Source organism: Pongo abelii, chromosome 23 (assembly GCF_028885655.2).
Source record: "Pongo abelii isolate AG06213 chromosome 23, NHGRI_mPonAbe1-v2.0_pri, whole genome shotgun sequence".
NCBI lineage: Eukaryota > Metazoa > Chordata > Mammalia > Primates > Hominidae > Pongo > Pongo abelii.
In genome coordinates, this window is record NC_085929.1 from 35,872,680 (window position 1) to 35,900,029 (window position 27,350).

Consider the following 27,350-nt stretch of genomic DNA (forward strand, 5'->3'; position numbering starts at 1 on the left):
AGATGGAAAGACTCCATTTCTACAGAAAAATTTTTAAAAAATTAGCCAGGTACAGTGGAGTGTGCCTGTAGTCCCAGCTACTCTGGAGGCTGAGGCAGGAGGATCACTTGAGCCTGGAAGTTCAAGGTAACAGTGAGCAATGATTGCGCCACTGCACTCCAACCCGGGAGACACAGTGAAACTTTGTCTCAGCAGAAAATAAATAAATAAACAAATATTTTTAAAAATTAAGAAAATGAATGGTTTGGGGGCTCAGTGAGGTGGTGGGACTTGTGGGACATCCAGATGGAAGAGCAAACCTGAAAGGTGGCCCAGAGGCCAGGACTAAGGATCAGGGAAGCCACAGGTGGATCCAGGACAGTGGATGAGACACATGAGGTGGATGGGAGTGGGGGTGGTAGGGTTGAGTGGGGGACAGGAGACCAAAAGACAACCGCAGTCCCCCCATTGTCCTTGGGGGATACATTCCAAGATTCCCAGAGGAGGCCTGAAACAATGGACAGTACTGAGCCCATATATACTATGTTTTCTCCTATACACCCATACCTGTGAAACAATTTCATTTATAAATAAGGCACAATAAGAGATGAACAAGAGTAACCAAAAAGAACAATGATAACAACATCACGTTCATAATTTCACAGATAGATTTGTTCTTACCATAGGTCTTAGCAACCTCAGCATACAATTTTTTTCTTTTTTTTACAAATTCAACTTTTATTTAGTTTCAGGGGTACATGTGCAGGTCAGTTCTACAGATAAATTGCATGCTTGGTATATAGAGTGTTTTGTCACCCAGGTAATAAGTACCATACCTAATAGGTAGTTTGTTTTGGTTTTTGAGAAAGAGTCTCGCTCTGTCGCCCAGGCTGGAGTGCAGTGGCACGATCTCAGCTCACTGCAACCTCTGCCTCCCGGGTTCAAGCAATTCTCCTGCCTCAGCCTCCCGAGTAGCTGGAACTACAGGCACTCACCACCACACCTGGCTAATTTTTGTATTTTTAGTAGAGATGGGGCTTCACCATGTTGGCCAGGCTAGTCTCGAACTCCTGACCTCAGGTGATCCACCCGCCTTGGCCTCCCAACGTGCTGGGATTACAGGCGTGAGCCACCCAGCCAGGCCCCAATAGGTAGTTTTACGGCTCTCACTCTCCACCTTCAAGTAGGCCCATTTCTATTGTTCTTTGCATCCTTCTTTGCATCCGTGTGCACTCAATGTTTAGCTCCCACTTCTGAGTGAGAACATGTGGTGTTTGGTTTTTTTGTTCCTGTGTTAGTTTGCTTAGGATGATGGCCTCCGGCTCCATTCATGTTGCTGCAAAGGACATGATCTCATTCTTTTTTACTTTTTTCCCCAGAGCGCTCAGCAGATTTTCTTCATTTCTTTTTTTTTTTTGAGACAGTGTTGCCCAGGCTGGAGTGCAGTGGCGTGATCTCAGCTCACTACAACCTCCGCCTCCTGGGTTCAAGCAATTCTGCCTCAGCCTCCCGAGTAGCTGGGATTACAGGTGCGCACCACCATGCCTGGCTAATTTTTTTTTTTTTTTTTTTTTGAGACGGAGTCTCGCTCTGTCGCCCAGGCTGGAGTGCAGTGGTACAATTTCGACTCACTGCAACCTCTGCCTCCTGGGTTCAAGCAATTCTCTGCCTCAGCCTCCCGAGTAACTGGGATTACAGTCACCCACCACCATGGCTGGCTAATTTTTTATATTTTTAGTAGAGATGGGGTGGCCAGGCTGGTCTTCAACTCCTGACCTCGTGATCCACCCGCCTCGGCCCCACAAAGTGCTGGGATTACAGGAGTGAGCCACCGTGCCCAGCCTAATTTTTGCATTTTTCAGTAGAGATGGGGTTTCACCATGTTGGCAAGGCTGGTCTTGAACTCCTGACCTCAGGTGATCCACCCGCCTCAGCCTCCCAAAGTGCTGGGATTATAGGCGTGAGCCACTGTGCCCGGCGATTTTCTTCTTTTCTTATTGAGAACTTTTACCTTTTCATTTAAAGGAAGCACGTCATAACTTCTCTTTGGCATATCTGAATTGCTAGCATCACGAATCTTGCTCTTTGGGGCTATAGTTAACTCAGATAAGGATTTCTTGAACATAAGCACTGCAAAACTGTGATGGTTGATTTGATAACTGGGAGGGCTACTACGTGATTACGGGGTAGTGAAAAATAGCGTGGGTACATTGGACAAAGGGAGGATTCACACCCCGGTCAGCTGGAGATTTCATCACACTGCTCACAACGGGGCGCAATTTAATAATAGGTGCTTGGTAAACATTTTAATGATGGGGTTAGTAAGGGGTGGAGTAGGGACTCGAACCTGCATCTATAAAGCTCTTTTCTGGCTTTTAACAGCCACCCCTGAGCTATGTGTACCTGGCCCTCCCATGTCACTGTGTGCTCTTCTTTTTTAGAGACAAGGTCTTACTCTATCACCCACCCAGGCTGGAGAACAGTGGCATGGTCATAGCTCACTGCAGCCTTGAACTCCTGGGCTCGACTGATCCTCCTGCTAATTTTATTATTTTTTGTAAAGACAGGGTCTTGCTATGTTGCCCAGGCTGGTTCCTCATCTCGTGATCTGCCTGCCTCAGCCCCCCAGAGTACTGGGAACACAGGAGTGAGCTATGCTCCTGTCTTAGTGGTTGGAAGCTCAGGATCTGGTTTTGAGAAGGGATAAATAATGACAGCTGAACAAAGAAATGGTGAAAAAACAGCAGCTCAGGGTGGTCAGGACTCAGAAATGCCTGTGGTGGACCCACCGTGGGAGCTACAGGTGGACAAATGTACACACTTTGGGATGCGCTCAGACACCCCCTGGAATGCCTGCTGAGATGAATTCTGAGTATACGTTTGGCTTCTGCTAGAGGGTTGAGCTGGACTTCCTGACTGCTCACCAGTCCCATGCCAGGCTCTATCCGATGCATTTCTTTTTTTTTTTTCCATTTTATTTGATTATAAACTGCCTTTTGAAAATATCTAATGCATTTCAACCCCCAAAAATGTGCTGAGCTACCCAGGGCTACCCAGCGCTGCCACTGCTCCTTCAGCTCTCTCTACCCTGGCGCCCTCTCTCCTTCACTCCTGTCACTGGCTCACCTGGGCCCTGCCTCCCTGGCCTGGGTGGCATTAACAGCCTCCAACGGGCTTCTCTGCCACCAGCCTCCCCATCTTCCTGGCCAAAGGAGTGAGCCTTCCAGTAGAGCCCCAACCAGATGCCCCTCCTGCTTACAACCCTCTCATGGCTGCTGAAATCCCTGGATAAAGTGCAAAGCCCTCTCTGAGGCCTCAAGGCCCCTCAGAACACAGCCCTGTGCCCCATCTAGCTTCATATCTCCACCATCCCTCCTGGAGCCAGTCCCATCATGATGAAGACAGTTGGCCCCACCACACTGAACTGCTTGCAGTGTCCCCACACACATCACCAAGTAGAGGCAGACCCTGCCACTCTGGAGTCCTGTGATATAGGCCCACAATACTTCTCCTTCTCTGTGCCTCAGTTTCCCCATCTGTAAATTGGAGGTAATAACAGAACCTACCTGGCAAAGTTGCAGGGAAGGCTTCTTGGGCCAATGCATGTGAAGAGCCCAATAGGGTGTGAGCTCTCAGTACGCCTGAGCTGCTGTTATTAGTAACTCTATCATCACTGGGCTGGTGACTACTTCTCAAGGTTTTGAGGTAGAACAGTAAGAATTAGTACCAGGAGCTAGGCGCGGTGACTCGCGCCTGTAATCCCAGCACTTTGGGAGGCCAAGGCAGGTGGATCACCTGAGGTCAGGAGTTCGAGACCAACCTGGACAACATGGTGAAACCCCATCTCTACTAAAAATACAAAAACTAGGCAGGTGTGGTGGTGGGTACCTGTAGTCCCAGCTACTCGGGAGGCTGAGGCAGGAGAATGGCATGAACCTGGGAGACAGAGCTTGCAGTGAGCCGAGATCCCGCCACTGCACTCCAGCCTGGGCAACAGAGCAAGACTCCGTCTCAAAAAAAAAAAAAAAAAAAAATTAGTACCAGGATCTCTGGGTCTCCCCACATGCAGGGCATGAAGAGGTTAGCCTCAGGCAGGAAGCTAGCACAGGCTGCCTCCAGGGCATAGGTGGGCAAACGGCCAGGTAGCTCTTACCTGAAGCCCAGGTGCTTGCGCATGTGTTTAATGCAGTGTCCACAGGATGAAGGAGTCTAGGTGGGCTTCAGACATGTTGCAGGATGGGCAGAGGGTGTGCTACCCTCTCGTGGCTAGCTGAGCAGCCATCACTCTGGCACAGATAAGTGAGATGCTGTGCAGGGTAGCCTGGCTGGGCACCACCGAGTGGGTCTGCGGGGGGAAGCGCTGGCACCGGAGCTCTGATGTCTATGGGAGAGGTGGTGCCATGAAGGCCAGCAGGGCCCATGGAGGCAGGCTCCACTGCGCATGGGATGGAGCATCCCCTTTAGCTCACGCAGGCCTCCGGAGAGTTTACCCACATGGTCAAGCCATGCAGCAGATGGGTATATGCCTGAAATGCAAGGATATAAACATGGTTTACTAGCATGAAGAAATGTTTGCCATGCATCGTTGTTAAGAAAATAAAAAAGGGCCGGGCACGGTGGCTCATGCCTGTAATCCCAGCACTTTGGGAGGCCGAGGCGGGCAGATAATGAGGTCAGGAGTTTGAGACCAGCCTGGCCAAAATGGTGAAACCCTGTCTCTACTAAAAATACAAAAAATTAGCCGGGTGTCACGGTGGGCACCTGTAATCCCAGCTACTCAGGAGGCTGAGGCAGGAGAATCGCTTGAAACCAGGAGGTGGAGGTTTCAGTGAGCTGAGGTCGCGCCACTGCACTCCAGCCTGGGAGACAGTGAGAGACTCTGTCTCAAAAAAAGAAAAGAAAAGAAACGAACAGAAAAGAAAAAAGTAGGTTCCAAAACTTAACATACAACATCCAAAATGTGGAAACAACTCAAACACCCGTCAACTAATAAACGGACACAATGTGGTCTATCCAGACAAACGGAGGATTATTCAGCCTTGCAAAGGAATAAAGCACTGACACATGCGACAACATGGATGAGCCTGGAGGGCATTATGTGAAGCGAAAGAAGCCAGACACAAAGGACAAATATTGTGTGATCCCATTCATATGAAATGCCCGGAGTAGGTAAATCCATAGAGACAGGAAGCCCATTGCCAGGGAGTGGGGAACAGACGGTGGGAAGTGGTTGCTAACAGGAACAGGGTTCCTTTGGGGTGATGAAAATGTTTCACAACTAGGGAGGTGATGGTTCCAAAATGTTATAAATGTCCTTAATGCCATAGAGTTGTACACTTTACAATGAATACTTTCATGATATATGAATTTTACTTCAATTTTTAAAAATTAATAAATAGGCCGGGTCTGGTGGCTCATGCCTGTAAATCCCAGCACTTTAGGAGGCTGAGGTGGGCGGACTGCTTGAGCCCAGGAGTTCAAGACCAGCCTGGGCAACACTGGGAGACCTCAACTTTACAAAAACTTAGCTGGGCATAGTGGCGTGTGCCTGTAGTCCCAGCTACTTGGGAGGCTATGGTGGGAGCATACCTTCAGCCTGGGAGGCAGAGGCTGCAGTGAGCTGAGATCACACCACTGCACTCCAGCCTGAGCAACACAGTAAGATCCTGTCTCAAAAAAAAATTAATACATAAAAGCCGAGACCATGCAGTGTAATTCCAGTTTTGTAAGTACACACAGACAAACACAGACCCACATGTTAGCAGGAGTGGGATCATGGATAACATTTATATTCTTTTTTTTGCTTATATACATTTCCTAAATCATCCACAATAAACATGAAGAAGGAAAAAAAAAAGTTTTTAAAATATTTGGCAGGGTGCGGTGGCTCACGCCTGTAATCCCAGCACTTTGGGAGGCCGAGGCGGGTGGATCACTTGAGATCAGGAGTTCCAGACCAGCCTGGCCAACATGGTGAAACCCTGTCTCTACTAAAAATACAAAAATTAGCTGGGCGTGGTGGCGTGCACCTGTAGTTCCAGCTACTCAGGAAATCAAGGCAGGAGAATCTCTTGAACCTGGGAGGTGGAGGTTGCAGTAAGCTGAGACCGTGCCATTGTACTCCAGCCTAGGCTACAGAGCGAGACTCTGTCTCAAAAAAAAACCACAAAAAAACAAATTATAGAGTACCTACTGTATGCCCAGCTTCATGTGAATCCAAGCAATAATATCTGATACTGGCACAGCCCTTGACAGTCACAGAATACCTTCAACCCCTCAGGAAGCCATTTCTGCATCCTCAGTTTCTAGGTGAGACAATTAAGGCTCCATCAGGTAAAGTCACTCTGGGTCCTAGGCCTGGACACCATGAATGCATGGACAGGTAAGAATAAAGAGACACCCCCAAGAACTACAGATGCAAAGCAAGATTGCTTTCTTTTTCTTCCTGTTTTTTTAGAGAAAAAGTCTCACTGTGTCACCCAGGCAAGATCACAGGTCACTTTAATTTTTAAAAATTAATTAAAAATTAATTAACTCGAACTCCTGGGCTCAAGTGACCCTCCCATCCAGACTCCTGAGTAGCTGGGACTATAGTGCATGCCATCTCTGCCACCTCACCCAGGTGCCCAGCAGTATTTCTCTTTTTCTTTCTTTTCTCTTTTTCTTTTTCTCTTTCTTTTTCTTCTCTCTCTTCCTTTTTTCTCTTTTTCTTTTTCTGTCTGTCTGTCTGTCTTTCTTTTTTTTTTTTTTTTTTTTTTTTTTTTTTGACAGAGTCTTGCTCTGTTGCCCAGGCTGGAGTGCAGTGGCATGATCTCAGCTCACTGAAATCTCCACCTCCTGGGTTCAAGTGATTCTCATGCCTCAGCCCACTGTGTAGCTGGGACTACAGGTGCATGCCACCACGCCTGCCTAATTTTTGTATTTTTAGTAGAGACAGGGTTTCACCATGTTGGCCAGGCTGGTCTCGAACTCCTGACCTCAGGTTATCCACCCCCACCTTGGCCTCCCAAATTGCTGGGATTATTGGTATGAGCCACCATGCCCGGCCTATTTCTTTTTCTTGTTGTTGTTGTTTTTGAGGAGTCTCACTCTGTCACCCAGGCTGGAGTGCAGCAGTGTAATCTCAGCTCACTGAAACCTCTGCCTCCCGAGTTCAAGTGATTCTCATATCTCAGCCTCCTAAAAAGCTGACATTACAGGTACCCACCACCACGCCTGACTAATTTTTGTATTTTTAGTAGAGACAGGATTTCACCATGTTGGCCAGGCTGGTCTCCAACTCCTGACCTCAGGTGATCTGCCCACCTTGGCCTCCCAAAGTGCTGGGATTACAGGTGCGTGCCACCACGCCTGACCCCCAGCAGTATTACTTATAAGCCTCTAGTGCATACTGGGCCTCCTGAGACAATCTTCTTATTCCCAACAACAGCTCACACTCATGCACACTTCTGAGCCTTTTTCTAGGCTGGACACCTAGCCTGGAAGGTCTCTCTGCCACTCCCCACCCCATCTCACCCCCACCAGCCTCTGAGCTTCCCCATCTGGGAAGCCTGCCCTGCTTTGAAGCCAAGAACACTGTGGAAGGAGTTTCTCCCAGCCCTAAGGATGGGTCTAAGAAAGGAGGTGCCTAGGAGAGGTCCCCACGGGCAGGAGGCCTGCAGCACCCCAGACTCAGCTGGGCTCCTGCTAACCATTTCAGAAATACAGATTTTTAGAAAAAGTTTGTTTTTCCTCTTAACTATAAAAGTGACACATGCTTGTGGTTTAAAAAAAAAAAAAAAAAAGCCAAGTGCGATGGCTCACGCCTGTAATCCCAGCACTTTGGGAGGCTGAGGAGGGTGGATCACGAGGTCAGGAGATCGAGACCATCCTGGCCAACATGGTGAAACCCCGTCTCTACTAAAAATACAAAAAATTAGCCGGGCGTGGTGGCAGGCACCTGTAGTCCCAGCTACTCAGGAGGCTGAGGCAGGAGAATCACTTGAACCCAGGAGGCGGAGGCTGCAGTGAGCCAAGATTGTGCTACTGCACTCCAGCCTGGTGACAGAGTGAGACTCCATTTCAAAAAATAATAATTAAAAAAAAAAGGTTGAGGCCGGGCTCAGTGGCTCACACTTGTAATCCCAGCACTTTGGGAGGTCGAGGTGGGTGGATCACCTGAGGTCAGGAGTTTGAGACCAGCCTGGCCAACATGGTGAAACCCCATCTCTACTAAAAACACAAAAAATTAGCTGGGTATGGTGAGATGCACCTGTAATCCCAGCTACACGGGAGGCTGAGGCAGGAGAATTGCTTAAACCCAGGAGGTGGAGGTTGCAGTGAGCTGAGATTGCGCCACTGCACTCCAGCCTGGGCAACAGAGCAAAAACTCCGTCTCAAAAACAAACAACAAAAAAGGTTGAAACAGAACAAAACCCCTCTGCTCTCATCTCGCAGAGGTCATCCCTGAGTCAGGGTGGCAGTCCCTCCCCGGGGGGCAGAGGAGGGTGCCTATGGTTGAGGCTGGGGACTCTGCAACTGGGGGTACCAGTATTAAATCAACACCTGCTGATCCCATGAGCCTTGGACAGGTTTCTTGGCTTTTTGGGGGCCACTGTCAAGTGGCGAGTACAAAAGGACCTCCCCACAGCAAATTAAAATCTGGCATGTGCACATACAGTGCTTGGCGCAGAGCTCACATGAGAAACCTGCTTTCCGGGTGGTGGCCGTTGTTCTTGGTAAATCTTACATCCTCCCATAGCAGCTAGAAAAGTCCTGGGCAGTCTGAGATCCATAAAGCCTGCCCGACTGCACAGGTAATACTCAAAGTGACAGTAACAAAATGTAGCCAAGTCCTATGTTTGGCGCCCTCCCCATGGTCTGTGTGCTAGGTGTGCCGGGGTCCTGGCCCAGAGAGTGCCCTCTCTCTCCTGCCCCTCACCCGTCTCTGTGCCCCAAGCCTGTCCCTCAGAGGCTTCCCTGACCCTGGAGCAGGCCCACGGCAGGTGCTGCAGGCAGTGTCCTCCCAAGTGCTGTGAGAGGCTTTTTCTCTGTAACCTTCCTAAGCTCCTGGTGGCTGTAAGTCTCCTCCAGGCAGGGACTGCAGAGGCTCAGCCTGGTGCTTGGGCAGGCTGCCTCTCTTGTCCTCCTTCTGGCTCTGCAGGATGCAGCTCCTCTCCAAGGCCAGGGCAGGATGCCCAGGGCCAGGCAACTGCAGCATTCTTGTCCTCATCCTTCAAGGCCAGCCCGAGGACTGAGCTCCCCATTCACCTCGCCTGAGTCCCTTCCCCATCTGAAATCAAGGGTCTTGTGTCTGAATCTTTCCTAAGATTCTGATGAGAATCGTAGTCACTATTTCTAAAGAATGCTCACATACACACAACACACAATTTTGCATAAAACTTTACCAGCTACTTCTCCCACCAGGTTTGTCATGAATCGGCCAGGTAAAGAATTTCCACATTTCAGGAGCTACTGCTATTTGCAAAAGCAAACTGCAAAACAGAATGTATAGTGTTAATCTTTTAAAAATATAAATTTTAACATATAAAAGCACAGAAAAATCTGAAAAAATCTGTGTAAGTGGCTCTAATGCTTACCTCTAGACAGTGGCTTTCAAGAGCTTTCATTGTATACCTCAGCCATTTTTGTATATGAATTTTTTTATTTTTGAGACAAGGTATTGTTCTGTCACCCAGGCTGGAGCACAGTGGTGTGATCACAGCTCACTGCAGCCTCACCCTTCTGTGCTCAACGAATCCTCCCACCTCAGCCTCCCAAGTAGCTGAGACTACAAGTGCACAATGACACGCCAGCTCATTTTGTTCTTTTTTTAGAGATGGGGTCTCACTGTGTTGCCCAGGCTAATCTGGAACTCCTAGGCTCAAGTGATCCTCCCACCTCGGCTTCCCAGAGTGCTTGGATTACAGGCAAGAGCCACCGTACCCGGCCTTAATATAGTTTTTTTTTAACATGTGTGTAACTTAGGAATTTCTTTCCCATTTAAAATAGAATCCTATAATGTTATCACCAACCCTCTCAAATTCTCCAGGCCACTGATCCTTCTGTTGAGCAAATAGAGTCGACCATGATCCCAGAATAGTAATGAGGACTCCAGCTTCTAAAGTTCAATCTACAATTGATCAATCTGACATTTACATTTACCACTGGGTTCCTCTGGGAAAGGTATTAACCTATCTAGGCCTCCGATTAGCCTTCAATGTGGATTAGTTGCAGTTCCTAAACTTCAAAGGGTTTTTTACTTCAGTAAAAAGAGGAAAAAAAAAAAGATCAATGTGTTTTGTTAATTTTTTTTTTTTTTTTTTGGAGATGGCGTCTTGCGGTGTTGCCCAGGCTGGAGTGCAGTGGTACAATCTCGGCTCATTGCAACCTCCGCCTCCTGGGTTCACGCCATTCTCCTGCCTCAGCCTCCTGAGTAGCTGGGACTACAGGCACCCGCCACCATGCCCGGCTAATTTATTATATTTATAGTAGAGACGGGGTTTCACCATGTTAGCCACGATGGGCTCAATCTCCTGACCTCGTGATCCACTCGCCTTGGCCTCCCAAAGTGCTGGGATTACAGGTGTGAGCCACCGCGCCCGGCCTTGTTTTTTTAATTTTTAAAGAAAAGACTCGAGTGAGTCAGGCTCTCAAGGACCCTGCCTGAGTCCCCAGTGGAAATGGTTCGTCTTAGGGCTGCATCATTTGCCCCAGCCAACTTCTTACCAACTGGAGGGTCTCAAGGTGGGCCCCCAGAAGGTACTGCAGGGCTGGGAGCCCAGAGGACAAATATGGCTAATGGAATCCAGCCTGGACTCTTACATCTGGCACCAGTTCAGCAAATGAGGATATAAAAAACCAGACATCACCTCATCGCTGTCTCATCAAAAAAGGAGACTTTCTCGCTGCACATTCCTGCAGAGGACAAATTCCTGCTCATGTATTGCTTGGGAGGGAGCAAGAGCAGAGTAGGGAATCTGAGGAGTTCTCCCCTTCTTGGGAATGGGAGTGCAGCCCAGGTCATCACAGCAGCCCTGAGACTGGCCTCTTGGTAACCATGACAACCTCAGCTCCCAGGCACTGTGTGGACATCTGACATGCGGAGACCCTCCTCCACTCCTTCCTACAACTCTGAAGAAGAACCTGGTTCTGTGAGGTGAGGGGGCTTGTCTGAGGTCACTGAGCTGCAGTTGGGACTTGCTCCTGTCTGACAAACTCCAGCGCCGATGCTCTCAGCTTCCCAGGAGCCAAGAGGCCTGTGGTCTAAGCACAGCTCTTCTCAAACTGCATGTGTGAGCTTGGGCAGGTCTAAGACCCCTCCTGAATGCTTCAGTATCCCTCTCAGGATGTCCAGAGGAAAACTCCAGGCTGCCCCACCTCTTCCTCCAGGATAGTCTGTCATCAGTTTACACGTTGGGCTTTCCTGGAAAATTTAGAACACAGGGCCTGACAGTGTCAGAAAGATAACTAAAATGAACAAAAACAACCCTCACAGTTGCGTTAAAACCAGACAGTCTCTAAAAGCTACAATAGGCGCGGTGGCTCACGCCTATAATCTCAGCACTCTGGGAGGCCGAGGCAGGTGGATCACGAGGTCAGGAGTTCAAGACCAGCCTGGCCAAGACAGTGAAACCCTGTCTCTACTAGAAATACAAAAATTAGCTGGGAGTGGTGGCAGGCGCCTGTAGTCCCAGCTACTCAGGAAGCTGAGGCAAAGAACTGCTTGAACCCGGGAAGCAGAGGTTGCAGTGAGCTGAGATCGTACCACTGCACTCCAGCCTGGGTGACAGAGCTAGACTCTGTCCTCACACACACACACAAAAGCGACAATAGGAAGGTCCCCAAAGTTCCAGATCCCCAATGTGCTCTCTCTAGAAACTGATGGCCCCATTGGACCCCCTGGCCCTGCCTGCTCAGCCCACCTGCCTCAGGGTCCTCACGGCTTCTCCTCCTCTGATCCCACCCTGAAGGATATGGGGTCCCCTCATGCCCCTCACCCTGTAGGCTTCTCAGGACTCCTCAGCAGGGGTCCCCAAAGACAATGTAAACAGCAAAACTAGGCTAAGATGGTGGACTCAAGGGAGTGGAGCCTTTGGTGTTTCAGGAGAATCTATAAATCCAGATTTTTATGCTAAATCGCCCAGTCATTTCATGTTGACAACTATAACCCTCATTTGCCATATGATGTTTTTTCTTTTTTTTAAGAGACAGGGTCTTGCTCTGTCACCCAGGCTGGAATGCAGTGGTGTGATCATAGCTCACTGAAGCTTCAAATTCTGGGCTTAAGCCATTCTCCACCTCAGCCTCCTAGTAGCTGGGATTACAGGTGTGTGCCACCATGCCTGGCTAATTTTTAAAAATTTTTTGCAGAGATGAGGGTCTTGTTATATTGCCCAGGCTGGTCTCAAACTCCTGGCCTCAAGTCATCTTCCTGCCTTGGCCTCCCGAAGTGCTGGGATTTCAGGCATGAGCCACCATGCCCTGCCTGCTATATGATTTTACATCCATTTGCTGTCCCTCCTCTGCTCACCATCTGGAAAGGTGGGGGAACTAATCCCTGCAAACTACATTTCCCAAGCTCCTTTGCAAACCAACGTTGATTAGGTGCAGCCAATGGGAGGCACTGAAGGGAGACTGGCAGATAGAAGAGGCCCTGGTTTTTCCAGCCTTTGGGCAGTGGCTGGGTCTTCTCCAAACTTACAGTTCCCTCCAGACAGACCTCTGTGGTCCCAGGCCATGGGTTTGGGTAACCCACCTCTGTCCAGCCTCCTGTTTGGCTTTTCAAAATTTCCCCACTGGACCCCCTAAAGTGGGTTCTGTTTTTCTGACTGATAGGGCAACTAATTCAAATCCTCTTTTTTTTTTTTTCATATTTAAAATGGCTGTGTAAGGCCAGGCATGGTGGCTCACACCTGTAATCCCAGCACTTTGGGAGGCCGACGCCTGTGGATCACTTGAGGTCAGGAGTTCGAGACCAGCCTGGCCAACATGGCGAAACCTCATCTCCACTAAAAATACAAAAATTAGCCGGGTGTGGTGGTGCATGCCTGTGATCCCAGCTACTTGGGAGGCTAAGGCAGGAGAATTACTTGAACCCGCGAGGCAGAGGTTGCCATGAGCCGAGATCACGCCACTGCATGCCAGCCTGAGCTTACAGAGTGAGACCCTGTCTCAAAAAAAAAAAAAAAAAAAGATGGGCAAGAAAAAGAAAAAGAAAAAAATCTATAACACAAAACTGACCATTTTTACCATTTTAAGTGTACAGACCAGTGGTATTAATTATATTCAAAATATTGCAAAATCATTACTACTATTTCCAAATCAAATCCCTTTAATGTCCTCTGTGGTTCTGCAGGCCTGTGGATGTCTGCTTGCCACCTCTGATTTGCCGATGGCAAAGACCCCCAGCCAGGTGCAGCAGCTCACGCCTGTAATCCCAGTAATCCCCACAGTTTGAGAGGCTGAAGCAGGAGGATCACTTGAGGCCAGGAGTTCAAGGCAAAGACCCTCTCATGCATTCTCTCCCCTGAGCATCCCAAATCCCATGAGGTTAATGGGGAGAGGGATGATCACCCTAATTTCATAGAGGAGGGAACTGGGCTCAGGCAGACCCAGGGCTCCTATGTAAGAGGGGAACCCCAAAGGCCTGGTTCCCAGTCCTGTGCTCTGTCTGTACCTCCACCCAGCCTCCTGGTGGCCTCCTCCCCACCCTCCAAACCTGTGCACATATTCACTGCTGCCCTGCCCTCCACCAAAGCTACCCTGGGCAACAGGGTGGAGGTGGGAATCCTGGTTTCCTATTGGACATCGTAAGACTGGACACCAGTAAGAGTAACAACAACAGGGCCGGGCGTGGTGGCTCACGCCTGTAATCCCAGCACTTTGGGAGGCCAAGGTGGGCGGATCACCTGAGGTTGGGAGATCAAGACCATCCTGGCTAACATGGTGAAACACTGTCTCTATGCAAAATACAAAAAAATAGCTGGGCGTGGAGGCGCATGCCTGTAATCCCAGCTACTCAGGAGGCTGAGGCAGGAGAATCACTTAAACCTGGGAGGCGGAAGTTGCAGTGAGACGAGATCATGCCACCGCACCTTAACCTGGGCAACAAGAGCGAAACTCTGTCTCAAGAAAAAAAAAAAAAAGAGTAACAACAACAATCCCCCAAATATTTATGCACACAGAGGAAGGGACTGGGTCAGAGTCCTGAGCACAGGCTCCAAGGGTCTTGTGTCTCTGCTTTTCAGGGGTCACAGGGAAGTCTAGGGTGGTGGAAAAGCCCGGAGCCTCCCTAACTATAACACTCCAGTCACCACTTTTGGAGCGCTTACTGCATTCTCCAAGCAATTCCAGGTAGTGTCTCTTAATCTTCAGAGAAAAGAGGCTGCTCAGGGAGCTATTATGCCCACTCGGTTCCCAGCAGAAAGGGGTGGAGCCAGCATCCCTGCCCTGCCCTGCCGTGATGTGCCCTGTGCGCCCCCCCTGCCCAGTGCCTCCTCACTCTGGCCCCTGCCTTTGCTGGGCTTGTTTCCCCACACTGGGCCCCTTCTGTGAGGAATAATAAAGCAAGTGTCAGATTGCCTGAAGGGAGGCCCCCTCAGCCCAAAGCAGCCCTTCACCATTGTAGCCCTGCCGGGCTGTGGGCCTGAGCCCAGCCTCCGCTGCAGCCTGGGGAGCAGAGCCAGGCAGGCAGCTCCGTTGAGGAGGCACAGCAACAGCGGGACGGGACCCAGGACAGGGAGGGGACCTAGGATGGGGGGATGCAGGCCTCTGGTGGCCTGATATCTTTGCCAGGACATGGTGGGCCCTGTCCCAAGCCCTGAGCAGCCCCGGGTGAGATGGGAATCCCACAGGCCTGGGTTTAAACCTGGTTCCAAATAACATGTGCTGGCTTTGTCTGGGAACACAGACACTGCTGAGAAGGACACCTGAATATCAGATCACCCCAGCTGCTTCCCTAGGAGGATTTGGGTGGCTGGGGACAGAAGAGAAGGGAGATTTTTCACTGTCTACCCTTTGCGCCTTCAGACTTTTGAACCATTAATAAATAATTCAAAAAATTTAAGCCCTAGTTTGGTAAACCCTCCTAGGAGCTTGTTCTGAAATGGAGGCCATTCCAACAAATGCCAGCTCTGTCACCACTAGCTCTGTGAGTTGCGAAAATCATGTCACCTCTCTGTGCCTCAGTTTCCTCCTCTGTGAAACAGATACTAGAACTTGTCCACTATTCACAAGGTTATGAACGATCAAGATTTGGTCATCTGACCAGGCATGGTGGCTCATGCCTGTAATCCTAGCACTTTGGGAGGCTGAGGCAGACAGATCACTTGAGGCCAGGAGTTCGAGACCAGCCTGGCCAACATGGCGAAACCCTGTCTCTACTATCAAAATATAAAAAACTAGCTGGGCATGCTGGCACACATCTATGATCCCAGCTACTCAGGAGGCTGAGGTGGGGGGATTGCTTGAACCCAGGAGGCAGAGGTTGCAGTGAGCCAAGATCATGCCACTCCAGCCTGGGCAACAGAGCAAGACTCCATTTAAAAAAAAAAAAAAAAAAAAAGCCAGGCACGGTGGCTCACGCCTGTAATCCCACCACTTTGGGAGGCTGAGGCGGGTGGATCACCTGAGGTCAGGAGTTTGAGACCAGCCTGACCAACATGGAGAAACCTTGTCTCTACTAAAAATAAAAAATTAGCCGGTTGCGCTGGTGCATGCGTGTAATCCCAGCTACTCAGGAGGCTGAGGTGGGAGAATCACTTGAACCCCGGGAGGCGGAGGTTGTGGTGAGCTGAGATCGTGCCACTGCACTCCAGCCTGGGCAACAAGAGCAAAACTCTGTCTCAAAAAAAAAAAAAAAGATTTGGCCCTTCAAAATTCCCCAGTGATCTCCTCTGTACCACAAATGGTGCCAGGCACAGTGGGTGTCAAGGTGAGGATGAGGGGCTCACAGTCTGGTAGAGCAGGTAAACACACGAACACATGCTTGCAACAAGACGGATGAGTGCCGGACAGGGGAAACTGAGAGAGGCCAGTGGAGGAGCCTAACCCAGCCTGGGACAGGAAGGGCATCAAGGAAGGCTTCCTGGAGGAGGTGATGCCACAGCTGAGTCTTTTTTATTTTTCAAGACAGGGTTTCACTGTCACTGCCCAGGCTGGAGTACACTGGTGCAATCTCGGCTCACTACGGCCTGACCTCCCAGACTCAAGTGATCCTCCTGCCTCACCCTCCTGAGTAGCTGGGACTATAGATGCTGACCACCACACCCGGCTAATTTTTGTATTTTTTGTAGAGACAGGGTTTCAATCATGTTGCCCGGGCTGGTCTTGAACTCCTGACCTCAAGTGATCCTCCCACCTCGGGCTCCTAAAATGCTGGGATTACAGGTATGAGCCAATGAGCCATTGTACCCGGCCATACAGCTGAGTCTTGAAGGCTGACTATCAGTTTGTTGTTCAGTCAGAGGAGAAAGGGAGTCAGGAAAGGGGGGTGCGGTGAGCAGCAAGAGCGAAGGCCAGAGCGGGGATGCAATGGTGCTTCCAGATGGAGCAGGAAGCAGGCTGGTGCTGAGGGCAGTGCGAAGCTGAGAAAAGGTGTTTGCCGTGGACTTGACAGGATGGCCCAGCTTCAGACCCTGATTCTACCATTTATCAGCCGTGTGACCTTGAGCAAAAATGATGTGACCAGTGCTTAACCTGTAGTGTTGTCGTGAGGATAAAAGCAAGTTAATACATGTAAGGTGCTTAGAACTGTTCTCTGCAGACCCAGGTGCAGAGTGGTCATCAGGAAGATGCTGGCTAGGCCGGGTGCGGTGGCTCATGCCTGTAATCCTAGCACTTTGGGAGGCCAAGGTAGGTGGTTCACCTAAGGTCAGGAGTTCAAGACCAGCCTGGCCAACATGGTGAAACCCCATCTCTACTAAAAATACAAAATTAGCCAGGCATGGTGGCGTGCACCTGTAGCCCCAGCTACTTGGGAGGCTGAGGCAGGAGAATCGCTTGAACCCAGGAGGCAGAGGTTACAGTGAGCTGAGACCCAGCCTGAGTGACAAGAGTGAAACTCCGTCTCAAAAGGAAAAAAAAAAAAAGAAGAAGATGATGATGCTAACTAAGTATGTCTGAGTGGATGAACACATGAGCAAACAGGCCACCAAGCTCTCGACAGTTCCACACCCTCCTTGCAGACACCCAGTGTTGGGGACCACTGTGGCCTCTCCACTTCCTGCTCATGGATCAGACAGATGATCTGGAGGCACAGTGATGACCGCCACCCCCACCCCCACGTTGGCCACAAAATGCCCACCCACAGCCCATGCTCCCACTGTTTGCAGTGGCCTGGACTTGGTAGCCCCTGGGAACCAGGCTTGAGAATGCTGAGCCAAGCCTTGAAGAGAAAAGAAACCCATATTTATTGTCACCTGCTCAAGCTGTGTCTAGCACAGGGATCCGCCTGCAATAGCTCAGGTCCGACTCTCCCTATTTTATGGATGGGGCTCAGGGAGGCAAGACAGTGGCCTGGAAAAAGCCAGAGGTCCTGCCCAAGGCTGTGGGGCTCCAAAGATGGGTGTCTCCAGCACCCATCACCCACACAGGCCTAGTTTTTTCTTGCTCACCTGGCCTTGTTGCTGGGGTCTCCATTTAGACACATGGAAGGCGCAGTTCCAGGCCAGACATGGTGGTTCACGCCTGTAATCCCAGCACTTTGGGAGGCTGAGGTGGGCGGACTACTTGAGGTGAGGAGTTCAAGACCAGCCTGGCCAAGATGGCGAAACCCTCCTCTACTAAAAATACAAAAATCAGCCAGGCATGGTAGTACACGCCTGTAATCCCAGCTACTTGGGAGGCTGAAGCAGGAGAATCTCTTGAATCCGGGAGGCAGAGGTTGTAGTGAGCAAAGATTGCGCCACTGCACTCCAGCCTACGCAACAAAGCGAGATGCCATCTCAAAAAAAAAAAAAGTTCCAAGGCAAAAGACTTGGGAGGTGGTGGGGCAACGTGAAGGAAACTCAGAAGCATGGATATCAGTGAAGATACCTTCAAGATCATTCAATGTGCAAATAGCAAACCTGAGGCCCAGAGAGGTTCCATAAGCCACTTTAGGCCACCCAGCCCACCCATGGCAGGGCTGGGATGGAACTTTGTCCTTCTTCTCAAGGCACAACCTGCCCTGATGTCCCAGGTGCCTGGTGGTTGGGGACTGGGGGTGTGGTGGGGTGGGGTTGCAGGCTGTGGCCTGAGACAAACTGTCTGTCTGCAAACCAGGACCTAGAAAAGAACAGGCCAGGAGTGGTTTACAAGCAGTTTTGCTGGAGAGAGCCCAGAGGGAGCCATAAATCAGGCACTGTGGCTACTGGTCAGGAGCAGGGACTAGCATCCAGCAGGAATGCCTGCCCCCCATCTGGGCCCTTCACCCACCACAGTGACAGGGATGCTGCAAAGGCTGTGGAGGCCCAGGCCAGGTCCCCAGCCCTGCTGCAGCTCTGCAGGGGGAGGAATGCAGGAGGAGATGCTGAGTTGGGCTCAACTGGCTCTAGCAGCAGAGAGAGCAGAATGCCCAGAAAGGCTGGCTGGGGGGAGCCTGTTGACCTTGCCCTGCAGCCAGGTGGAAGGAGAGAACAAGAGTGAGGATTCAGTCTCAGGCTGGCCAGAGGGTCATGCCTTCTGCAGCTGGGCCTGAAGAAACGGGGGCAGGAAAGGGGCCCGAGCCTCACTGAGGAGCCTACAGCTTCTTTGGGTGCGTGGGCTGGGTCTGAAAAGGGAGCATCCAGGCTCCACCCTGGGAGTTGGTTGATGCTCTGGGACAGGGACAGAGACAGGAGAGCTAGCCCTGACATAATTCACCATGTGACAGGTTAGCCGAGGGGAGCGGACAAAAGGCACCTGATAGCTGATGATCACATTAATGACAGCCATAGTGATGACAATGGTTCCTGTGTATTTACTATAGATGCTATGCCAGCCCCTGTGAGCCTCAGCCCGACCCTAGCAGGGAGGTACCATTTATTCCCCTTTTTACAGATGAGGTAACCGAAGGCCAGAGTGATGAAATGATGGCCTGCATAGCCAGGGGTGCTCCAATCAGCCCTGGCAAACCCTTGCGTGTCCCTTCTCCAGGGCTCTGAGCTCCAGGCAGGCTGGGGCACAGGCTCTTGCGGTCCCTCCTCCATCTCCTGCATGGTGCCTTGCACACAAACCACACTTGGTACGCAACCATGAGCGGATGTGTGAAGTCAGCCCCTCTGGGTGCAGACGGAGAGAACATCCAATCCCCCCACCACCCTTCTCTACATCTGGCCATGTAACTATATCTAGCAAAGCCCATGGTCTGATCTGAGCAGCACAATGTCCAAAGAGGTGGCCAAGGCCTGGAAAATCCCCCCCACCCATTTCACAGATGAGAAAACTGAGGCTCAGGGAGGTTATATAGCTTGCTTGGGGCCCCCAGCCAGCTAGTAGGGGCCCAGGCCCCTTCCCTTTCTCCCGGAACCCATCAGCCCTCTCTGGAGGAGGGCTGGAAGAGCTGCCAGGAGTAAATAACACCAGTGACAGCCAACATTTAGGGAGCATGGAACATCTTGTCTGAACCTCTTGGTTTTTTAATAACAGCTTTATTGAGAGAGAATTCACATCCCATACAACTCAACCATTTAAAGCAAAAATGCCATGTTTATGGAGTTGTGCAACCATCACAATCAATTCTAGAACATTTTTATCACCCCAGGCCAGGCATGGTGGCTCACACCTGTAATCCTGGCACTTTGGGAGGCTGAAGCAGGTGGATTACTTGAGGTCAGGAGTTCAAGACCAGCCTGGCCAACATGGTGAAACTCTGTCTCTACTAAAAATACAAAATTAGATGGGCATGGTGGCATGCGCCTGTAGTCCCAGCTACTTGGGAGGCTGAGGCAGGAGAATTGCTGCAACCTGGGAGGCGGAGGCTGCAGTGAGCCAAGATTGCAACACTGCACTCCAGCCTGTGTGACAGAGTGAGCTCTGTCTCCAGCCTGTGTGACAGAGTGAGCTCTGTCTCAAAAAAAAAAAAAAAAAACAGAAAGAAAAAAAGAATATTTTCATCACCCAAAAAGAAACCTCATACTCTTTGGCTATCATTCCCCAAGTCCCTTATCCTCTCAGGTTTAGGTAGCCACTAATCTATTTTCTGTCTCTACAGATTTGCCTATTCTGGATATTTCATATAAATAAAGTCATATAATAGCCAACAACCTTTTGAATGGGGTGTGATTATCACCCCATTTCCCAGATGGAAGTAATGAAGCTTAGATAGATGAAACCCTTACCTAGGGTTCCTTAATGAAGCAATGCCAAAAAGGATTCAAACCGAGGCCTTCCTGACCCAAGGGCCTGCTCTTTGTCACCAGTTAAGAGAGCCTCGGAGCAAACGGGCAGCTCTCCCTGACCCTCCTTCTCTCCTCCCCAAGCTCAGGGCCCCATCCCCACATTCCTCCATCACCCACAGAGGTTCTACCAGAAATACTCCAGGACCAGGGAACCCATCCAGTTCTTTCCCAACTCCTGCTCTCAATCCTTCAGGCTGCAGCTATGCCACTTCCTTTGGGAGGCTCTCCCTGGTTGCTCACCTTTCTTGGTACCCCTGCTGCTCATATGCATTTGTCCATAGAAGATCGGGCAGCCTGGCCTCCTGTGTGTGTGTGTGTGTGGGAACCTAAGGCCCTCGGTAAGGTGTCTGGAGTTGGCCAGTGAGGCCAGGCAGAGCCCTGGGGCCCAGGGCCAGATCGCTGACTTCCTCACCAGTGTTCTTCCTCCGGCCTGTTTCAAATGGGAAATGCTCCAGCTCTAACGAAGCATAGGGAGCACTGTGCTGTGAGTCTGGGTACCCAGGTGGTGTCCTGGCTCCATGGGAGCCGACACACAGCCACATCCCCTTTGAGGAAGCTCCACCAGGCCCCCATCTCCTCCATCCTCACCCCATCCTGTGAAGTGGTCCCATCAAGGAGAGGGGGGTAAACTGAGGCTCAGCAAGGCTAGTGGCCTACCCAAGGCCACAGGCAATGAGCCAGGACTCCCCTGCTGACTCCCAACTTGCCCTCCACCACATGCTGGGTCAGGAGCCCCAGTGTGAAGCTCTCACAACCCCTGGACTTGCCTCCTCTATCAGTTCGTACAAAATTGGCCCCAAACTTGCTGGGGAGCTGGGAGCCTGTCTTCTTCATGGCTGTATCCCCAGTGCAGGGTGGGGCCTGAAACACATCTTAGGAAATGTCTGTTGAATGGATGAGACAGAAGGAGGGAAGGGCCAGGTGCAGTGGCTCACACCTGTAATCTCAGCACTTTGAGAGGCCAAGGTGGGAGAACTGTTTGAGCCCAGGAGTTCGAGACCAGCCAGGCAACATGGTGAGATGGGGTGTCTCTACCAAAAAATAAAAAATAAAATAACAAAATTTGCCAGGCATAGTGGTGTGCACCTGTTGTCCCAGCTACTCGGGAGGCTGAGAATGAAGTGGGTGGATCGCTTGAGCCCAGGGAGGTCAAGGTTGCAGTGAGCTGAGATTGCACCACTGCACACCAGCCTGGGCGACACAGCAAGTCTCTGTCTCTAAAATGAACGAACAAATGAACAAATGAAAGAAAGAAAGGAAGGAAGGAAGGAAGGAAGGAAGGAGAAGGATGGAAGAAAGGGAGAAATGGGGATGGGATCTAGTGAGCAGGTCTTCTGACTCCTAAATCAAGAACTCTTTTCACATTTTTGGGTCTTATGCCTCTGGAGAATCACCCACACAATCCTGCACAGTTTTGGGGGTTCCTGATCCCTTGTACAGGTCCGCAGTAGTCGAATCCCTACACTGCTCGTTGAGAACCCTGTACCCTATGCCACTCAACCCTGTCCTGAGGACACAACTGATGCAAATGCACTTCATAAAAGCCCAAAGCACAGCACACACTTAAGTTAACTCATCTGGAACCACAAGGATGCGCTGAGCCATAGTCCCCGGCACACACTGCAGGAGTCCTAACACCATTCTTCCGCCTCCCTATTCTCAGCGGCCGCTGCCCCTCCCCAGGAGCTGCTGCCAGCTAGGGACGTGCTAGCATGCCTATTAATGCCACTTTAGGCCAGAAGCTGGTGTTGGCAACCTCAGAGGTGGGGGCTGCCTGAGTCCTAACTCTGGATCCTCCATTGACTCAGCAGGATCCTGCCTCTCCTCCCTAAAATCATCTTAGGGCATAGAGGATGGGTGGGGTCCAAGGCTTAGGAACTCCCCCAGTGCCCAGACTGGTGCTGCCCAGACTGGTGCTGCAGACACAACTAGTAACAGTTGTGTTTACTGAGAATTTTCTAGGCCAAAAAAATGGTGTTAGGTTTTTTCCCCCCATGTTTACTCACCAAATCCGAGATGAAGCTGGTACCATTAGCATCCTTAGCATCCTTTTGTTTTGTTTGTTTTTGTTTTGAGAGGGAGTCTTGCTCTGTTGCCCAGGTTGGAGTGCAGTGGAGCAATCTTGGCTCATTGAAACCTCTGCCTCCCAGGTTCAAGCGATTCTCCTGCCTCAGCCTCCTGAGTAGTTGGGACTACAGGCACCTGCCAACACACCTGGCTAATTTTTGTATTTTTAGTAGACATGGGGTTTTACCATGTTGGCCAGGCTGGTCTTTAACTCCTTACCTCAGGTGATCTGCCTGCCTCGGCCTCCCGAAGTGCTGGGATTATGGGTGTGAGCCACCATGCCCAGCCAGCATCCCATCTTATACGGGGGAAACTGAGATACAGAAAGGAAAGGTCACTTGCCTGAGATGCCTTACCGAGAAGTGGAAGTGTTGGCGTTCAGCTGTGGGTCCATCTCAACCTTGGAGGTGACTTCTGAACTAAACCTCCCCAAGCAGTTACTGCTGATTGCTCGAAGGCAGCTGCTCCCCTTCACACAGGGGGTCTATCCTTGGAAACTTGTGCCAGGGACATTCTGAGTAAGGTAGCAGATTTATGTTCATTAGACTTTCTCAGAGGATGCAGTTTGCTGAACCTCAGGTTGTCTCTTCATCTGCAGTCATAAAATATTCAAGCCAGAAGGCACTCTGGTGATTGGAAATGCTAATCTCTGTAATTTTTTTTTTTTTTTTTTTTTTGAGACAGGGTCTCATTCTGTTGCCAAGGCTGTGGCGTGATCACGGATCACTGCAGTCTCAACCTCCTGGGCTCAGGTGATCCTTCTGCCTCCACCTCCCAGATAGCTAGATAGCTGGTACCACAGGTACATGTCACCATGCCTAGCCAGTTTTTTGTATTTTTCGTAGAGACAGGGTTTTGCCATGTTGCCCAGGCTGGTCTCAAACTCCTGGGATCAAGGGATCCTCCTACCTCAGCCACCCAAAGTATTAGGATTACAGGTGTGAGTCACTGTGCCCAGCCCATTTTCTTTTTAGAGACGGGGCCTCGCTCTGTTGCCCAGGATGGAGCACAGTGGCATGATTATAGCTCACTGCAGCCTCAAACTCCTGGGCTCAAGTGAGTCTCCCACCTCAGCATCCCAAGTAGCTGGGACTTCAAATGTGAGCCACTGCACCTGGCTAATTTGAACTTTTTAAATTTTTTATTGTAGAGACAGGGTCTTGCTTTGTTGCCCAGGCTGGACTCAAACTTCTGGCTTCAAGCAATCCTCCTCCTTCCTCAGCCTCCCAAAGTTCTGGGATTACAGGCATGAGCCAACATGCCTGGTCTAGTCTTACCTTTTACTAATGCAGAAACTGAAGACCAGAGATGCAGGGAACTTGGCCAAGGTGTGCCTAAATTACAGTTAATTAGGAACAAATGTAATCCTCAAATCCAGATCTCCGACATTCATGTCAAAACTCCCTAAAATCAAACAACATCAGCTCGGGAAAGAACATTCAAAGTCTCCCAGTCAAAGCCTCTCATTTCACAGTAGGAGAAAGCTTGACTCAGAGAAGAGTGGAATATGCCTAAGAGTGACATACAGGCAGGCAAAATGCACCATCAATGAATCCAAAAGTTTTTTACTATATGTGCCCTAAGGCATATAAAGTGACTTCTCCAAGCTTCACCTTTGAAATGGAAATAAAATCTACAGTATAGGGTTCACTGTCAGGAGGATAAATGATACACGAAATGCCCTTGGGCCAGCACCCAGCACTTAGTGGGTGCTCAATGCATGGTATCTATTATTAATACTGCTAGAGCCTTGTCATTTCCCCCTCTGCCATTCTGCCTTCCAGGTCAAACCTTTCTCAGTACAGTATAGTGGGTAAGACTGGGGACTACTGCTTCAGCCACTTGTCAGCAGGGTGACTTTGGACTGGTTACTACCCAGCAACTCTGGGCCTCAAATGCCTCATCAGTAAACTGGGGACGGAATAACAGTACCCACCAGACAGGGCTGTGGGAGGGGGAAATAATGCATGTGACTGGCCTTCACACAAAGCCAAGCACATAGTCAGTGCTCAATAAATGTGGGCTACTACTGTTACCAGTTACTTCCACAGCCATGTCTCATGTCCGTCACCAACCCAGACTGCAGGGAGTCTGGTCCACCAGCAAGTGGCCGGTCCCCAACCTCCAGGGCTCTCCAGTCTCAAGGGTGCTGACGCAGCAAGGGAAGGAGCTCCCAGTACATCCACACCGGCTCGCCTGACTCAGCTCTGATTTCTCAGGTGCCTGTGTAGGGTCGAGAATTCTGAGCATGCTGGACGAAACCCCGATTTTTGCATTCATGTAAGTGTCTTGGAAGAGCCTCCATTTCACACGTGCAGAAACTGAGGTCTGGGGAGGAGGAAGAGGCTGCTGCCCACGGACACACAGGTGCCAGGACCAACGTCTGGGGAGGAGAAGGGCGCTGCCCACGGACACAAAGGCGCCAGAGCTTGATGCACCGGTGTCCTCGCTTATGGCTGGGTCCTTCTGGGACGATCCCCTTTCCCAGGATCCCGCCCCTAGGAAGAGCACCGGCCATGCCCCCACCTGAGCCCCACCCCCTGAGTTCTTTGAGCACCGCTGCCCCCAGGCCGTTACGATGAGGGAAGCCACGACAGCCAAGGCCACGGCTACCTTCCCGCAGCCCCTGGGGATGCCACTGATGCGACGCCGCGGCGACCAAGGCGGGGCTGAAGGCGGTGCGCCCCCGCTTCCCTGAGCCAGGGCCTTTGGAGGAGCGCTCTTCAATCTTCCGAGGCCGGATGAAGCATTCGGGCGTTCCCACTGCGGAAGGGCGGGGCTGGCTGTGACGCAGGCGTGCCCGCCGTCGCCTGCAGGGGGCGCTGTTGCTGGCGCGATTCTATAAAGCGCAGAGCCAGCCGAAGCAGTATGCCGAGGCAGAGAAACGGGTTCTGCAGTCCCAGAGCCTCGGTTTCCCCCTCTGGAAAGTGTTTGTGACAGGGTATCGCTCTGTTGCCGAGGCTGTAGTGCAGTGGCGTGATCTCGGCTCACTGCAACCTCCGCCTCTCCGGGTTTAAGCGATCCTCTCACCTCAGCCTCCCGAGTAGCTGGGACCACAGGCGCGCCACCACACCCAGCTATTTTTATTTTATTTTTTGTAGAAATGAGGGTTTTCTGTGTTGCCTGGGCTGGTCTCGAGCTCTTGGGCTCAAGCGATCCTCTCGCTTGGCCTCCCAAAGTGCTGGGATTAGAGGTGTGAGCCCCTGCACCGCCAAAAGTGGGTTTGATGACAAATGTTGTGAGGCTACAGTGGAACCCAGATAAATTTGTGAAAGGAACCAGAAGACACTGATAAATAACCAAATTACTTAACGTCCCTACACCTGTTTGTTGATCTGTAAATGGGGATAATTGCACCTCCCTTCCCTGTGGATATGCAAACGTGGAAAAACACATAAAGGGCCTGGCACCTTATAAACACCTAGTAAAAGGCAATGACTGTGATCACGGGCAAAGCGCCCTGCCAAGCCAGAAAACAACGTCCAAGTCCTGGTTCCTGTCCTCACGGAGCTCCAGTGGCAGAACCAGAGGCGAGGCAGTGAGAGCCAGGCCTGCCCTCGGTTTCCTCATCTGTACCACTGATGGCTTCTAATGCTCTCTGAGCCCAGCTTTCTTCAATGCTGGCTTGTGAAATGCAGCCCAAGATGGATTACAATGACATGAATAACATGGAGTAGCATCTATGGGAAGTCACTGCTGAATCGCATTTATTCATTCAACAAGCTTTACTAATACTCTGGTACCAGGCCCTAGGAATACAACATTAAATAAGAGATGGCTCTTGCCCTTATAAAGCTCCTAACAGTCCAGTTAGGGGAGAAATAAGTAGCCCTTCAAATACCGTGTTGGGATTAGAATGAGCAACTGTGGGAACCTAAAGGAAGCAGTTATCACAAACTTGGGGTTAGCAAAGCTCCTGAGGGAGCAGGTAACCCGGAATGTCTCAAGGATTAAGAGGAGTGAGCTGAAGAGTCGGAGAGTGAATACTGGGGTGGAGAAAGGATTTCAGACAGAAAGCCAGAGTGCAAGAGAACGTGGCAGAATGAATAATTTCATGGAGGTGGACCCAGAGAGTAGAAGAGGTTCAGGTAGGGAAGGACACAACTGCCCCCTCTGCCCAGCCCTGCCCCCTCCTATGCTGCCACCAGGGAACATTCTGTGTCCTTCTGTCTGCGCCTCAAATGTCCCCCCATTTGTTCACCCACTGTACACACCCTGAGCCCCCCAGGTGCAAGAGCCACTCTCTGTCCCCTCAGCTCATGGTCTAGGAGGGGTCAGAAGGCATGGGCACCAGGGACTCCAGTACATGTCATCCCCTGGATCCCAGGACATGCACTTAGATATGGGAAGGGCACACAGCTCCACAGAGAAAAGGACATGGAGGATGAGGGAGAAAGGAATTCCCAGGAGAGGGCCAGTGGGACAGGGTGGCATTCTAGAGCCAGCCTGCAAAGTTTTGAATCCTGGTTCTGTGCTTGGCAAATGACTTCACCTCTTCAGGCCTGTTTACTCGCCAAAGCTTCTTAGAGTTGTGGAGCCTAGGGCCGGGCATGGTAGCTCACGCCTGTAATCCCAGCACTTTGGGAGGCTGAGGCGGGTGGATCACGAGGCCAGGAGATCGAGACATTCCTGGTTAACACGGTGAAACCCCATCTCTACTAAAAATACAAAAAAAAAAAAAAAAAATTAGCTGGGCATGGTGGCACGTGCCTGTAGTTCTAGCTACTCGGAAGGCTGAGGCAGGAGAATCTCTTGAACCCGGGAGGCAGAGGTTGCAGTGAGCCGAGATCGTGCCACTGCACTCCAGCAAGACTCCATCTCAAAATACTAGATAGATAGATATAGATAGATAGATAGATAGATAGATAGATAGACAGACAGACAGACAGATAGACAGATAAAGGGTTGTGGAGCTTAAATGAGATCATGTTTGTAAAAGTCTATGTGAAAGACTCTGCGGGAGCT

At 50.6% G+C, this 27,350-nt stretch overlaps 1 protein-coding gene across 1 annotated transcript in view; it reads right to left on the bottom strand.

Annotated features, from left to right (window-relative positions):
• LOC129052612 (uncharacterized) overlaps window positions 1-27,056 on the bottom strand; it is a 34,284-nt gene extending 7,228 nt beyond the window's left edge. Inside the window, exons 1-3 of the mRNA XM_063722836.1 lie at window positions 22,325-27,056; window positions 9,366-9,452; window positions 4,133-4,505 (exon numbers count right to left, since the gene is read on the bottom strand). Coding sequence (XP_063578906.1) covers window positions 24,453-25,781 — 1,329 coding nt within the window. The 5' untranslated portion in view covers window positions 25,782-27,056 and the 3' untranslated portion in view covers window positions 4,133-4,505; window positions 9,366-9,452; window positions 22,325-24,452. The remainder of the gene's footprint in view (window positions 1-4,132; window positions 4,506-9,365; window positions 9,453-22,324) is intronic.
• Window positions 27,057-27,350: the final 294 nt, after the last annotated feature.